At 36.5% G+C, this 16,529-nt stretch overlaps 1 protein-coding gene across 1 annotated transcript in view; it reads left to right on the top strand.

The window, feature by feature from the left end:
- The first annotated feature begins 2,089 nt into the window (after positions 1-2,089).
- The window catches only part of adam28 (ADAM metallopeptidase domain 28), a 49,292-nt gene continuing 34,852 nt past the window's right edge, over positions 2,090-16,529 (top strand). The window contains exons 1-9 of the mRNA XM_061986026.1: positions 2,090-2,421; positions 7,768-7,856; positions 9,936-10,012; positions 12,030-12,108; positions 12,239-12,315; positions 14,523-14,706; positions 14,781-14,843; positions 15,399-15,470; positions 15,610-15,779. Of these exons, the coding sequence (XP_061842010.1) occupies positions 2,364-2,421; positions 7,768-7,856; positions 9,936-10,012; positions 12,030-12,108; positions 12,239-12,315; positions 14,523-14,706; positions 14,781-14,843; positions 15,399-15,470; positions 15,610-15,779 (869 nt within the window). The 5' untranslated portion in view covers positions 2,090-2,363. The remainder of the gene's footprint in view (positions 2,422-7,767; positions 7,857-9,935; positions 10,013-12,029; positions 12,109-12,238; positions 12,316-14,522; positions 14,707-14,780; positions 14,844-15,398; positions 15,471-15,609; positions 15,780-16,529) is intronic.

Here is a 16,529-nt window from a genome sequence, read left to right as displayed (position 1 = left end):
TGTGTGAATGTGTTGCCAACCATTATAATGTTTACACATATATATATAGATGTATATATTTATACACATATATATATATAGACATATATATATATATATATATATATATATATATATATATATATATATATATATATGTATGTATACATATATATATATACCGGTATATATATATATATGTATACATATATATATATATATTAGGGGTGTGGGGAAAAATCAATTCGAATTCGATTCGCAATTCTCATGTTGTGCGATTCAGAATCGATTCTCATTTTTAAAAAATCGATTTTTTATTTTTTTATTTATTAATAAATAAATAAAATTTTAATTAATCAATCCAACAAAACAATACACAGCAATACCATAACAATGCAGTCCAATTCCAAAACCAAACCCGACCTAGCAACACTCAGAACTGCAATAAACAGAGCAATTAAGAGGAGACACAAACATGACACAGAACAAACCAAAAGTAGTGAAACAAAAAAATATTATCAACAACAGTATCAATATTAGTTACAATTTCAAAATAGCAGTGATTAAAAATCCCTCATTGACATTATCATTAGACATTTATAAAAAAAAATTAAAAAAGAACAATAGTGTCACAGTGGCTTACACTTGCATTGCATCTCATAAGCTTGACAACACACTGTGTCCAATGTTTTACATTTTTTTTCTTTCCATGATGGCACGTGAGGCCCCGCCTCACCTGCCTCCTCTGACTGCACGTCACTGATATATATATATATATATATATATATATATATATATATATATATATATATATATATATACAGGGGCGCCGCTAGGGATTTTGGGCCCCATGAAAAGAATCTTTAAAGGGCCCCCAACACAGTGTCATTATTTTTTCTGTATTATAATTTCATCATCATTAGGGGCCTCTCTGGGCCCCCCTCCATCATGGGCCCCTAGAATCCGTCTCCTTTACCCCCCCCCTTTTTGGCGCCCCTGTATATATACATATATATATATATATATATATATGTGTGTGTATATATATATATATGTGTGTATATATATATATATATATATATATATATATATATATATATATGTATATATATATATATATATATATATATATATATATGTGTGTGTGTGTGTGTATATTTATATGTATATATATATATGTTTTTATATATATATATATATATATATACACACATATATATATATATATATATATATATATATACACACACATATATATATATATATATATATATATATATATATATATATATATATATATATATATGTGTGTGTGTCTATATATATGTTTATATATATATATATATATATATATATATATGTGTTTTTATAAATATATATATATATATATATATATATAATGGGAATAAGCGGTAGAAAATGGATGGATGGATGGATATATGTATAATCGATTTTTTAAAAATGAGAATTGATTCTGAATCGCACAACGTGAGAATCGCGTTTCGAATTCGAATCGATTTTTTCTCACACCCCTATTATATATATATATGTGTATATATATACTTTTATATATGTATATATATATATATATATATGTATATATATGTATATATGTATATATGTATATATGTGTATATATGTATATATATATATATATATATATATATATATATATATATATATATACACACATATATACTACGAGTAACGAGCACAATATATATATATATATATATAAAATAAACCACTCGTATAAGACCATATCCACAAAATAATATTCATTTTTATTACTTGAATTGTTTGAGTAAAAAAACAAAAAAACATTTCTGAATATTTACTAAACAAAAAAACAAAAAAATACTATATTAACCTCAATCAAATCATTTGGCTTTTTGCCCTAAAAAGCCCTGCTGTGTGCATAACTTATTCTCTAAGTTTGTACACATCACAATACCAACAAAGTAACAATAAGGACCACACCACAAAAAAAAAAAACGAAAATAAAAAATGTTTTAACAGTTTTAATACTGATACCGCTAGGGTTAGTGCTGGTATTATCGACACCTGGATCAACTCACCCGCTTTTTAGAGTGACTTGGTTGAAGTCGAGCACAAAGCTGCACATGGTCGACGTTAGGTTATCTAAGTGTTCATAATGGAAGCGCCACAACATAGATGCAGGATGTAGTGCTCTTCCTGCATTCCTGAAGCATGGCGGGCGTGTTGAGGCCATCAGTCGGCGACGTGTCGTCAATGAGGAAGTTAAGTGTGTTGGTGGAGGTGTGGCGAAGACACGCAGGTGGACAACTTAGTCTGACGGGAGATAGTTCCTCTCTTCCAGCCTGCGACTATGAAAGATAGTTCCTCTCTTCCAGCCTGATACTATGAAAGCTCCACTTCTGTGCTGGATTCTCCTCCTAAATGCGTCCTTCAAGCTCTCAGGTGAGTCAAAGTGATACTTTAATGACCTCCACTCTGCTTTGATCATTGATAACTCAAGCTAGCGGTCACACAAAGGTAGCCTGGACGTGTTTGTAAACTGTCATTTACGTTATTCAAAGTACTTCAAACGTCAAAGATGTAGCATTATGACAGTGTATTGACATTTATTATAATACAGTACAGGGGCGTCACTAGCTTTTAAGGACAGGGGGGGCTTAGCCCCCAGGAGATGCACAGGACGCGAGCGAACGTAGCGCACGAGCACAAAACTTCACAAACGGCTAACAAAGACTTAGAAATGGTTCATTGTTATTAGTATTATTTAAAAAATGCACGGGACGAAATGAAATGCTCCCCGGGACGATGGCTTTTAACCATTTTTTTTCTTTTTCTTTTAATGTATTTATTAATTTGACATTTTATATTAAATGTCTTGGTTTTTCCTCCCTCTGAAAATCCTATGAAATGTTTAACAAGCCATTCTATAACAATACAACAGCTATTAATGTAACAATACAATAAAACAAATATATGTAATGTTTTTTTCATTGTTTTAACATTAGACTAATGTATATTACTTTATATAGATTCTACAAGAGTGATGTGGGCATTTTCTATATGAACAAGTCCAAGGACCGCAGGCAAGGTTGCAGAGAAAATGCAGACTGGATTTTGAGGGATGTGGGCATTTTCTATATGAACAAGTGGAATGGATTGGATACCGACACACTAAAGGGGCTCTCTCCCTTAAAGTACCAATGATTGTCACACACACACACACACACACTAAGTGTGGTGAAATGTGTCCTCTGCATTTGACCCATCCCCTTGTTCACCCCCTGGGAGGTGAGGGGAGCAGTGGGCAGCAGCGGTGCCGCGCCCAGGAATATTTTTTGGTGATTTACGCTATGAAACTGAGTGAATAATGACAGGTTATATGATTAATTAATTTAAACTCATATTCGGGCCATTTTATAATGAATATGTTGGCATGTAGGGCTTCACGGTGGAAGAGGGATTAGTGCATCTGCCTCACAATATGAAGGTCCTGAGTAGTCTTGGGTTCAATCCCGGGCTCGGGATCTTTCTGTGTGGAGTTTGCATGTTCTCCCCGTGACTGCGTGGGTTCCCTCCGGGTACTCCGGCTTCCTCCCACCTCCAAAGACATGCACCTGGGGATAAGTTAATTGGCAACACTAAATTGGCCCTAGTGTGTGAATGTGAGTGTGAATGTTGTCTGTCTATCTGTGTTGGCCCTGCGATGAGGTGGCGACTTGTCCAGGGTGTACCCCGCCTTCCGCCCGATTGTAGCTGAGATAGGCTCCAGCGCCCCCCGCGACCCCAAAGGGAATAAGCGGTAAAAAATGGATGGATGGATGAATGTTGGCATGTATTTGTTAAAAAAAAATTATATATATATATATATATATATATATATATATATAACACCAAATTATTTAGGGGGGCTTAAGAACATTTTAGGGGGGCTTGAGCCCCCCTAAAATAGGCCTAACAACGCCAATGATACAGTATAAGGTAGGGCTGGGCGATATGGCCTTTTATTAATATCTCGATATATTTAGGCCATGTCACGATACACGATATATATCTCGATATTTTGCCTTAGCCTTGAATGAACACTTGATGCATATAATCACACCAGTATGACGATTCTATGTGTCTACATTAAAACATTCTTGTTCATACTGCCTCAATATATGCCCATTTTAAACTTTCATGCAGAGAGGGAAATCACAACTAAGTCAATTTACCAAAACTGTATTTATTAAACAGTTATTTTATTGTTATTTAGCCATTGAGATCAAATATCTCTTTTCCAAGGGAGACCTGGCCAAGAGGGCAGCAGCAAGGTTACATTAAAAACTGGGGATGTCCGATAATGGCTTTTGGCCGATATCCGATATTCCGATATTGTCCAACTCTTTAATTACCGATACTGATATATACAGTCGTGGAATTAACACATTATTATGCCTAATTTGGACAACCAGGTATGGTGAAGATAAAAGTTAAAGTTAAAGTACCAATGATTGTCACACACACACTAGATGTGGTGAAATTATTCTCTGCATTTGACCCATCACCCTTGATCACCCCCTGGGAGGTGAGGGGAGCAGTGGGCAGCAGCGGTGGCCGCGCCCGGGAATAATTTTTGGTGATTTAACCCCCAATTCCAACCCTTAATGCTGAGTACCAAGCAGGGAGGTAATGGGTCCCATTTTTATAGTCTTTGGTATGACTTGGCCGGGGTTTGAACTCACAACCTACCGATCTCAGGGCGGACACTCTAACCACTAGGCCACTGAGTGGTCTTTTTATAAAAAAAAATATTAATAAAATAAAATAAGATAAATAAATTAAAAACATTTTCTTAAATAAAAAAGAAAGTAAAACAATATAAAAACAGTTACATAGAAACTAGTAATTAATGAAAATGAGTCAAATTAACTGTTAAAGGTTAGTACTATTAGTGGACCAGCAGCACGCACAATCATGTGTGCTTACGGACTGTATCCCTTGCAGACTGTATTGATATATATTGATATATAATGTAGGAACCAGAATATTAATAACAGAAAGAAACCACCCTTTTGTGTGAATGAGTGTAAATGGGGCAGGGAGTTTTTTTGGGTTGGTGCACTAATTGTAAGTGTATCTTTTGTTTTTTTATGTTGATTTAATAAAAAAAAAAAAAAAAAAAAAAAAAAAAAACGATACCGATAACAAAAAAACGATACCGATCATTTCCGATATTACATTTTAAAGCATTTATCGGCCGATAATATAAAAACAGTAAACAACACATAAAACATCAAATTTACAACATTAAAACTTGCTCACATGACACATGTGCATGCAGACAAGATAGACTGCAATCCTTTCACAGAAGCTTTGAACTCATTTAATGTAACAAGGGTTTGAAGTTTAAGATTCGATTATAGGTTATTCCAAGCCTTCGGTGCTGAAAACCTAAATGCTTTCTTGCCCAGTTCAGGTCTTACTTTGGGGACAACAAATTGCAGAACATTCATTGAACGAAGATTGTGACTTCCTTGTTTCTTTGTTAAAAAACAAGATGGATAAGATGGAGTAATACCCAGAATGGTTTTGTAGATGAACACATATTAATGATTGAGGCGTCGAGCACATAAAGATGTCCAGTTAACCATTGAGTATAACACACAATGGTGAGTAAGGGGAGCGCAGTTGGTGATGAATCTCAGTGCACCGTGGTACACACTATCCAGCTTGTGGAGACAACCAGCAGTAGCATTCATGTACAACACATCTCCATAGTCAATAACAGGTAAAAAGGTTGTTTCCACCAATTTCTGTTTCACAGTAAAAGAAAAGCAAGACTTGTTTCTATAATAAAATCCCAGTAAAAGTTTCAGTTTTTTTACAACATACTGAAGGTGCTTCTTAAAACTCAAGTGGTCATCAATTAAAAATCCTAAATATTTAAAAGAAGATACTAACATAATTTGTTGCCCATTTCTTGTTAAAATGTTCTCACGCAGTGCTGATCTTACAGTTTTTGATGTGGTAAAGAACATACACTTTGTTTTCTCTGCATTTAAAACCAGTTGAAGATAGCAAAGTTGTTCTTGTACTCTGTCAAATGCATGACATTATTAAACAGTAAGGGTGTAACGGTGCGTGTATTTGTATTGAACCGTTTCGGTACGGGGGTTTCGGTTCGGTTCGGAGGTGTACCGAACGAGTTTCCACACGGACAAATTAAGTAGCGTACTGCACGTTGTGTAAACAATGCACACCGAGGCACAACACACGTCATGCTAGCAGTGACCGGGCTACGATTTCACCGGACATGTCCTCTTTTGCGGGGCTGTCCGGGCGGAGTTTCTTAAATGCCTCAAATGTCCGGCATTTTGAGTTAGGGTTGCGTGTATTTTCAATGTACATTCAGGGTTAAGAAGGGGTTAAAAACAAAACAAATTGTGAAGGTTTGCGCAACAGCATTCGCGAGGGAGGGGCAGAGACAGAGAGAGAGAGAGTTATGATAAACGCGCATGCATCGCCAGGCTCTGCTTTTTATCCATAGATTTATCAGATTTATTTTTTTATTATCCATAGCAGGGGTGTCAGAAGTGTGCATTTGCGGCCCACAGCTAATGTTTTAAAGGCCTACGGCATATTCTAAAAATACTATTAAAATAAACAAAAACATAACAAAAGTGAAATAAAAAAGCTTAAAGGTGAAATGTAATTTAGAAAAAGTTGCGATGTTGACTAATAAAACGAAGCTGTTTTTTTTCCCTTTCAAACTGTCATTGCTTAAAACATAATATTGAATCAAAATCAATGTTATTATGAATTATTGACCTATCCAAGGTTCCGATTACTTCACATCAAATATTACACTAAGAAAAATATTTTTGGTAGAAGATTTTGCAAATTTGGTAAATAAATAACCAAAAAATGTATATTTTGTTTTTTTCTTACTGTACGGAAAATGAACCGAACCGTGACCTCTAAACCGAGGTATGTACCGAACCGAAGTTTTTGTGTACCGTTACACCCCTATTAAACAGTGGCACAAACATTCATGTCATTTCAAAACAAAGTGCAAGATTGACAGACATTTTAAAACAAGCTATTAGTGCACTTTTGTGCATGATGTCACTAAGATGACATATCAAAACAACACTAAATTAAAAAGTGCACTTTTTGTACAGAATGCCACTACAATATTTTAAAACAAATAAAGTGCACTTTTGTGCATGATGTCACACAAGATATTTCAAAAACTGTCAAATAAAACATTAACTGCATACCGGTAATAGGAAATCAAATAGTGGAGTTGTCATATTTTATATGACAACATCAGAGGGGTTAGTGCGTCTGCCTCACAATACGAAGGTCTTGAGTAGTCCTGAGTTCAATCACGGGCTTGGGATGTTTCTGTGTGGAGTTTGCATGTTCTCCCCGTGACTGCGTGGGTTCCCTCCGGGTACTCCGGCTTCCTCCCACTTCCAAAGACATGCACCTGGGGATAGGTTGATTGGCAACTCTAAATTGGCCCTAGTGTGTGAATGTTAGTGTGAATGTTGTCTGTCTATCTGTGTTGGCCCTGCGATGAGGTGGCGACTTGTCCAGGGTGTACCCCGCCCGCCGCCCGATTGTAGCTGACATAGGCTCCAGCGCCCCCCGTGACCCCGAAGGGAATAAGCGGTAGAAAATGGATGGATGGATCATCCATACAGGAATTCCCTCCAGAATGTAATAAATGAGTTTGAACTGACTAATTGTGTTATATAAGTTGACAAACGAAATATTAACAACAGTAATCTATTTCCACAGACAGCCATGCTCCTGTCTTTGGAGAGGGGAAGGACTATGAGATTGTTAGACCTATTAGACTTCATTCTGTCCAAAGACGACACACAGAGGTAAGCAATTCTATTTTTTAGGCTCTGATTAGTGGTGTAATTTTAGCAGTTATACTTGTCGAGGGAAAAAAAAATTATTCATCCTGAGGCAAATGCAATTTAGAAGACTTATGCAAAAGGCTTGGTTGCTATGATTTTAATGGCAGAATAGGATAATGGACACACCCCGCAGGCACAAGTTAAAAGTAACATGGATGCATGAAACAAAACTTCAGGTGAATCCTGAGGGACACAGTAGATATGGAATCCTGCTGACCAGAGCTGTGCTAGCAGAATTGTCTGTGACAACTGTGGAAAACCCCAAATCGATTGTGTATATCTGGGGTAAAGAAGAAGTGCCTTGCTGAGCTATGTGGTGGGAGTCCAAAAGCAGCTGCACTGCAAAATCTGAAATCTAAGTTAGATGAAATATCTCAAATAAGGGTGATATTTGCTTATTTTCTGTCTGATAAGATAATTCTTCTCACTAAGCAGATTTTATGTCAGTCTTTTGCTTGTTTTAAGGGTTTTGGTCCTAAATGATCTCAGTAAGATATTACAGCTTGTTGCTGAGATTTTATGACCTATATTGAGTAAAACATGCTTGAAACTAGAATATCAACTGTTGCAAAGCTGTGTCATCAACACTCACAATTATAAAACTACTTTTTTAAAGTAATATTTTCTTATTTCAAGCATGAAAAAAAAAATCATGATTTTGACACAATTGTGTCTCATAATTAAAACAGATGACAGCCAAATGGACTTTGCTGTTTTATTTTCAATGAAACAATAGAACATACGTACTCATATAGTAGTACAGTTGGCAAAGTACAGTAAACTGACAGTTAATATTTAACATGTGACATTTCAAACAATTTTGAACAGAAATAGTTCATGCACACTCAGATAAATTCTTCAAAATTACAATTAAAAAAAATGATATATGTATATATGCGCACTAATTGACTGAAAGAGCACGCACTTGGCGCGATGATGTCATGTTATCGATGGAAAAATGCATTTTTAGACCATATGATTTGCCTGAGCGGCTAGGAGACCCCGAGAGTAACAAGATGTTGCCTTGTTGCCTTTCCATTAAGAACAATAAATGAGTTTTTAGTATAAGTTTGCTGGTTTCAAGGAATGTAATGCCGAGTGCATATGTCAAGATAATGGCACTTGCATATACTTAATTTATTAATATTTTTCAACATATTGAGCATAAAGGTCTCTTTTTTTTTCTACCAAGAAAAGTGCACGTGTTATTAGTGAGAATATACTTATTTTAAAGTATTTTTGGGTCCATTGAAGTTAGCTAATTTGACTTGTTTTGGAAAGTCTTGACAAGTCAAATTTTTTTGTTCTATTGGCAGATAATTTTGCTTAGTTCAAATAAAATACCCCTTATTTTTGTATTTTTTTCCCTTGTTTTTGAACACTGACTTTTTGCAGTGTGCAAGGTCCTGGCTGACCAAGTTATGTTTGTTGTATGTTTGCAGTGGGGAAAGACTCAGACTCATGGAGCACAACTTTCAGTTGGCCTCACAGAGGATATACTGTAGTCACATGGAAGAACGAATACTTCTAAGCTCTCTCGCTGACACTTGCTACATAGAGAAAATACGGTTTTAAAAAAAAACACAGGACAGACATGTCCATCACTGTCGCAATCTAAAGTACCAGTAGTAAGAAAACTCCTCATTGTCAAGGTGGACAAAAATCACGCTAAAGCTTGGTTTATGAAGTCGGATCCCTAATGGCATTGCTTTGTATATTAAATCACACAACATTGATAGGGACTATAAGGGCTGTGATTAGTCTGATTTTAGAGGGCTTCCAGCTTCTCTGATTTTAGATCAACATTTCCAAAAACACCGTCTCTTCAGTCGTCATTGTTCACTCCTGCAGGGTCAAACAGCAAAAGGAAGCTATAGTAGTCCACCAGTGTTGACTCTCCAGAAAGCACAGCACTTAGTGTTCCAGCAGACAATGGCACGGCACACATTCACACCAACGCAGTTAAGACCATAGAGGAAAATGTATCAGTGTTGATGATAAGGTGTTTGTAGCAATGTAACTTTGCTTTATTTTCTGCAGCGCTCCAGGCCAGAGACTCTAAAGTATGCCATGACAGTTGGAGGATTAGACCTTGAAATGCATTTGCAAAAAAACATGTAAGTGCTCAAATCAAGGCACAGCCAAACGTTGGAGGTACTGACGCAATATTTTAATGTGATGGGGTGTAACGGTACGTATATTTGTATTGAACCGTTTCGGTTCGGAGGTGTACCGAACGAGTTTCCACACGGACATATTAAGTAGCGTAACACACGTTGTGTAAACAATGCACACCGAGGCACAACACACAGCATGCTAGCAGCTAACGGGCTACGATAGACTGACCATACGTCCTCTTTTCACCGGACATGTCCTCTTTTGCGTAGCTGTCAGGGCGGACTTTCTTAAATGCCTCAAATGTCCGGCATTTTGAGTTAGGGTTGCGTGTATTTTCAATGTACGTTCAGGTTTAAGAAGGGGTTAAAAACAAAACTGCAGCATTCGTGAGGGAGGGGCAGAGACAGAGAGAGCGAGAGAGTTATGATAAACGTGCATGCGTCGCCAGGCTCTGCTTTTTATCCATAGATTTATCCGATTAAATTTTTTATTATCTATAACAGGTGGTCCCCGGAGGCCATTTGCGGCCCACAGCTAATGTTTTAAAGGCCCACGTCACATTCTAAAAATACTATTAAAATAAACAAAAACATAAAAGTGAAATAAAAAAGCTTAAAGGTTAAATGTAATTTAGAAAAAGTTGCAATGTTGACTAATAAAACAAAGCTGTTTTTTTTTTCTTTCAAACTGTCATTGCTCAAAACATAATATTGAATCAAAATCTATGTTATTATGAATTATTAACCTATCCAAGGTTCCGATTACTTCACATCAAATATTCCACTAAGAAAAATATTTTTGGTGGAAGATTTTGCAAATTTGGTAAATAAATAACCCAAAAATTTATATTTTGTTGTTTTCTTACTGTACCGAAAATGAGCCGAACCGTGACCTCTAAACCGAGGTACGTACCGAACCGAAATTTTTGTGTACCATTACACCCCTATTAATGTGACATTTCAGCGATTTCTTAACCATTATATTAGAGGAGGGCTTTTGTGAAATGTATATGTGATTGATTGATTGATTGATTGATTGATTGAAACTTGTATTAGTTTATTAGTTGATTGCAGTACAGTCGGCTAGACTACGTGAACGTGTGCACGTGTTCATCACTTGTCAGCCAAATACCCCATGCACACACACACATGCACATTTACACACACATATACCCGTTTACACACACACTAATTGTACCCATGCACACTTCAAATGTTATTGTAGAGGAGCGCTCACATTACATTTGGCTGCGCTGCATGTATTTGCTGCAGTGCTACACTGTTTCAATGTCCATTTCTCAGATGATACAATTGTTGATGACTGAAGTGCTGATATCAACCAAACCTAACCCCCTCCACATACCACCCCCCGGATTGTAAATAATTCAATGTATATAGTCTGATGATTAACTTGTGTGATGACCGTATTATGCTGATAGTATATATATGTACCATGAATTGATTTACGTCGACTTAAACAAGTTGAAAAACTTATTCGGGTGTTTCCATTTAGTCGTCAATTGTACGGAATATGTACTGTACTGTGCAATCTACTAATAAAAGTTTAAATCAATCAATCAAAGTTTTGTGCCCCTTGTCCCCCCAAAGCTGCAAAATTAACGGGACATTTTGCAGTTACAGTCCAATCTTAATAATGTGCAATGAGGTGGCGACTTGTCCAGGGTGTACCCCGCCTTCCGCCCGATTGTAGCTGAGATAGGCTCCAGCGCCCCCCGCGACCCCAAAAGGGAATAAGCGGTAGAAAATGGATGTATGAGAAACAAGAACTGGTGTCAATGTTTGACATCATTATGTCCGTAAAACCCACCGATCAGACTGTTTTTTTCAACATGACCAGTTTCACATCCTTTTTTTTTTCTTTCTCTTCAGTATAATTGCATCAAAGTAGCTCACTGTCAGCACATATTTTTGTCTCATATTACTTCCATAAATCGGGTGGTTATTCATGCATGACACATAGCATTATAACTGTTTTTGTTTTTATTTTTATCATCAGTGACTTAATCACCAAAGACTACACAGAGACTTATTATCAAGAAGATGGAACACAAGCCACCACAGCTCCAAAGGACATTGTAAGTCATTAAGATGTACTGTATAAAATATGCAGTATGCTTGTTGAGTACCAACTGTTTGTAAGTACAAAAATAACAATAGCACATTTTTTCATATTTATGTATTTATTTATGCTTTTATATTTGCCAGGATCATTGCTACTACCATGGCAAGATTGTGAACGACAGTGAATCGTCAGTTAGCATCAGCACTTGTGATGGACTCAGGTAACCGCATGCTGCCATATGGTAGATAGACTTTATAATTATGTCCTAATGAAAATATCTACAAGATGTGAAAATGACATAAAAAAAAATGGCTAAATACAATCCTTTGCACGGCAAACTTTTTATTAAAAGAGACACATTTCCCTCTCTTCCACTAAATGTTTATGTCCGGAGCCAAAAAACAACAGAGAATAAACACTTTTAGAAGTTGTAATCTTTTTTTTATTTTATTTTACGGTTAAAACAATACGCGTAAGTGCAGTGTGCATGTAGGCCTACTTTGAAATAAATCACTACTTTTTAGAAAATGCCTTTTTAGCGTGTCTTTAGCAGTAAGTACAAGGGAATCTATCCATGCAGAATTAAACACAAGTCAAGTCGATTTTATTTTGATAGTGCCAATTCACAGCAGAAGTTACGTCAAGGAACATAGACTGAGCAGGTCAAAGAGAAGTACCTAAACCCCACATCAGCAAGCACTTTGCAACTGAGGCAAGGAACAACTTCCTCTTGGAAACTTTGAAGAGAACACAGGCTCAAACTCTAGTTTGATTGACCCAAATTCTTTATTGTTTTTTTGGAGCATGTATTAACTGTTAGCTTACTGCTGTGGTCGCACACTCAAGAAGCTGAGGTCTCTCTCATGCAGACGTTTGTCTCATCGTTTTTTGGGCATTACCGTATTTTTCGGAGTATAAGTTGCTCCGGAGTATAAGTCGCACCGGCCAAAAATGCATAATAAGGAAGAAAAAAAACATATATAAGTCGCACTGGAGCATAAGTTGCATTTTTGGGGGAAATGTATTTGATAAAACCCAACACCAAGAATAGACATTTGAAAGGCAATTTAAAATAAATAAAGAATAGTGAACAACAGGCTGAATAAGTGTACGTTATATGAGGCATAAATAACCAGCTGAGAATGTGCCTGGTATGTTAACGTAACATATTATGGTAAGAGTCATTCAAATAACTATAACATATAGAACATGCTATACGTTTACCAAACAATCTGTCACTCCTAATCGCTAAATCCCATGAAATCTTATACGTCTAGTCTCTTACGTGAATGAGCTAAATATTATTATTTGATATTTTACGGTAATGTGTTAATCATTTCACGCATAAGTCGCTCCTGAGTATAAGTCGCACCCCCAAATTATGAAAAAAACTGCAATTTATAATCCGAAAAATGCGGTACCTGCGCTCGTCCAGGAATCAGACCGCACAGATAGTCAGGAATAATATAACTATTTTTAAAAATGCTTAGAAGGGGAGCTGCATGCAACTACACTGCAAAAAGTCAGTCTTCAAAAACAATAAAAAAAAAAAAAAAAAATAGGGGTATTTTATTTGAACTAAGCAAAATTATCTGCCAATGGAACAAGAAAATTTGGCTTGTCAAGACTTTCCAAAACAAGTAAAATTAGCTAACCTCAATGAACCCAAAAATACCTTAAAATAAGTATATTCTCACTAATAACAAGTGCACTTTTCTTGGTAGAAAAAAAAAAAGAGACCTTTTTGCTCAATATGTTGAAAAATATTCTGTATGCTAGTGCCATTATCTTGACATAATGATATGCGCCCGGCATCATGATTTTTTTTTCATGCTTGAAATAAGAAATTATTACTTGTGAGTGTTGATTACACAGCTTTGCACCAGTTGATCTTCTAGTTTCAAGGATGTTTGACTCAATATAGGTCATAAAATAGTAATATCTTACTGAGATCATTTAGGACTGAAACCCTTAAAACAAATAAAACACTAACATAAAATCTGCTCAGTGAGAAGGATTATCTTATCAGACAGAAAATAAGCAAATATCACCCTTATTTTAGATATTTAATCTTACTTAGATTTCAGTTTTTGCCGTGTATTAGCCAATCCCTGATCTCGAATTTTGATTGGAGGTTTTGGCTCAGATGAGAGTTCTCAAGTTTTCCACACCAATTTTGTCTTAAGTTTGATCTTGCTTTGGCTATTGAGAAACGGAAAAAAATCTTCTAATTACATACATTTAAACACATGCAATTGTCCAAAAGGTCATGAAGAATTTAAAATCGCTTTATAATGAACACATTACCCCTACTAATCTTCAAGGAATATACAAATTAACCTTCTTTTTTTGTTTTTGAGTATTAAGCAACCAAGATATTTTTTTTTTTTACCAAAACATAACTTGAGATTTGTTTTTCTGTTTTAGAGGTTATTTTCGGACATCCGCACAGAGGTACATGATTGACCCCCTTTCTGGTGATGATGAGGGGGATCATGCTGTGATGGAGTTCAATGAAACTGAATATACACCTGCAGTGTGTGGCGTCACCAACACTACGTGGAGCACAGATTTTGAGCCCCCAACAAGCCGTAGTCGTTCCAGATCAGCGGTTTGACAGCTTTAATTACATCATTATATGGATTGTATAACTGAACAGCATCTTGATGACTTATTTTCTTCCAGGGTATATCTATTGTTCAGCAACAGAAATACATTGAGCTCTTCCTTGTTGCTGATAATCGTGAGGTAAGATTGAGCGAGACAGAATGTTAACATGTTATATGTTATATAGTACACAGGTCAAAAACTGTAAACCATGATAATTAAAATGATGACAAATAAAACCTTGACATATTTCAATTTGTATGTCGTGAATTTATATCACATATTAGTTTAACATTTAAAGTAGATATGCTCAAATGAATGGACTTTTACACGATCACATTGTTTTAGTTTTACCTGTGTATATATAGTTATAAATATTTTATGATTCAAATCAGATGCAACATAGTGATAGGTATGACAGTGGATCAGGGTAGGTCGGCCGTGCCAGCAACCTGAGGGTTCCTGGTTCGAACCCCAACTTCTGCTAGTCACGTCTGTTGTGTCCTTGAGCAAGACACTTCACCCTTGCTCCTGATGGGTCGTGGTTAGGGCATTGAATGGCAGTGTGAATGTGTGTATGAATGGGTGAATGTGGAAATAGTGTCAAAACGCTTTGAGTACCTTAAAGGTAGAAAAGCGCTATGCAAGTATAACCCATTTACCATTTGGTTTGTACCATTTAACATGTGGTTTCAGTATGTGAGGATGAAACGGGATCAAAGAGAGCTGAGGAAGAGGATATTTGAAGTTGTCAACTTTGTCAACATGGTGAGTGAGTGTGCTAATCCGAACAAGTGGCCTCTGTGGTATCTTTTCATTTTATTTCATTGTTTTGCAAATGTACATACTTTATAATCCCCAGGTTTATAGATTATACCGTTTGAACAGTTTCTCTTGTTATTCTCAGGTATACAAGCCCCTGAGGACATTCATTGCTCTTGTTGGTTTGGAGATCTGGTCAAATGGTGACTTAATCTCCATCACCCCTCCGGCTGGAGCTAACCTCAATGCTTTCATGAAGTGGCGGACTTCGGACCTGAGCAAAAGAAAAAAACATGACAATGCACATCTTATCAGGTCTGAGTGGTTTCTACTTGCATAACTAGCACAATTCTAATAGAACCTTTCATGAGCTATGATAAACATGTCGACTGGACTCTGTATTGCATAGAATATACAGTATAGACTGCAAATTCATAGTAGTCCTTAACCAGCAGCAAAATCCATCTGAAACAAAAGGGAACTGTGAGTTCTTAAGCTCAACGACTTGTTTTGCATGGAGTTATATTTGTGCTTTAATTTAGAGTTCGCAAAAGCTGATTTTGAGCAGTTTGCAAGCACCTACATCAGGGGTCGGCAACCCGCGGCTCCGGAGCCGCATGCGGCTCTTTGATCACTCTGATGCGGCTCAGCAGCTTACTTGCCGACCCCCCGATTTTCCCGGGAGACTTCCGGATTTCAGTGCCTCTTGCAGAAAACTCTCGGGATTAATATTCTCCGATTTTCACCCTTACAATAATAATAAGGGCGTACCACGATGGTACAGTATTTGGCACCCTCTACAATCTGTATTAACAGCGTGCCAGCCCAGCCTCTTGATATATGCATCTTCTGCTTGCATACGCAAGCGACAGCAAGGCATACTTGGTCAACAGCCACACAGGTTACACTGACGGTGACCATATAAAACAACTTTAACACTCTTACTAATAATGCACCATGCTTTGAACCAAAACCAAACAAGAATGACAAACACATTTCGAGAGAACATCTGCACCTTAACACAACATAAACACAACAGAATAAATACCCAGAATCCCATGCAGC

Source organism: Nerophis lumbriciformis, linkage group LG12, assembly GCF_033978685.3.
Source record: "Nerophis lumbriciformis linkage group LG12, RoL_Nlum_v2.1, whole genome shotgun sequence".
Classification (NCBI taxonomy): Eukaryota; Metazoa; Chordata; class Actinopteri; order Syngnathiformes; family Syngnathidae; genus Nerophis; species Nerophis lumbriciformis.
The sequence above is the reverse complement of the archived record's forward strand: the minus strand, read 5'-3'. Positions and strand labels throughout refer to the sequence as shown.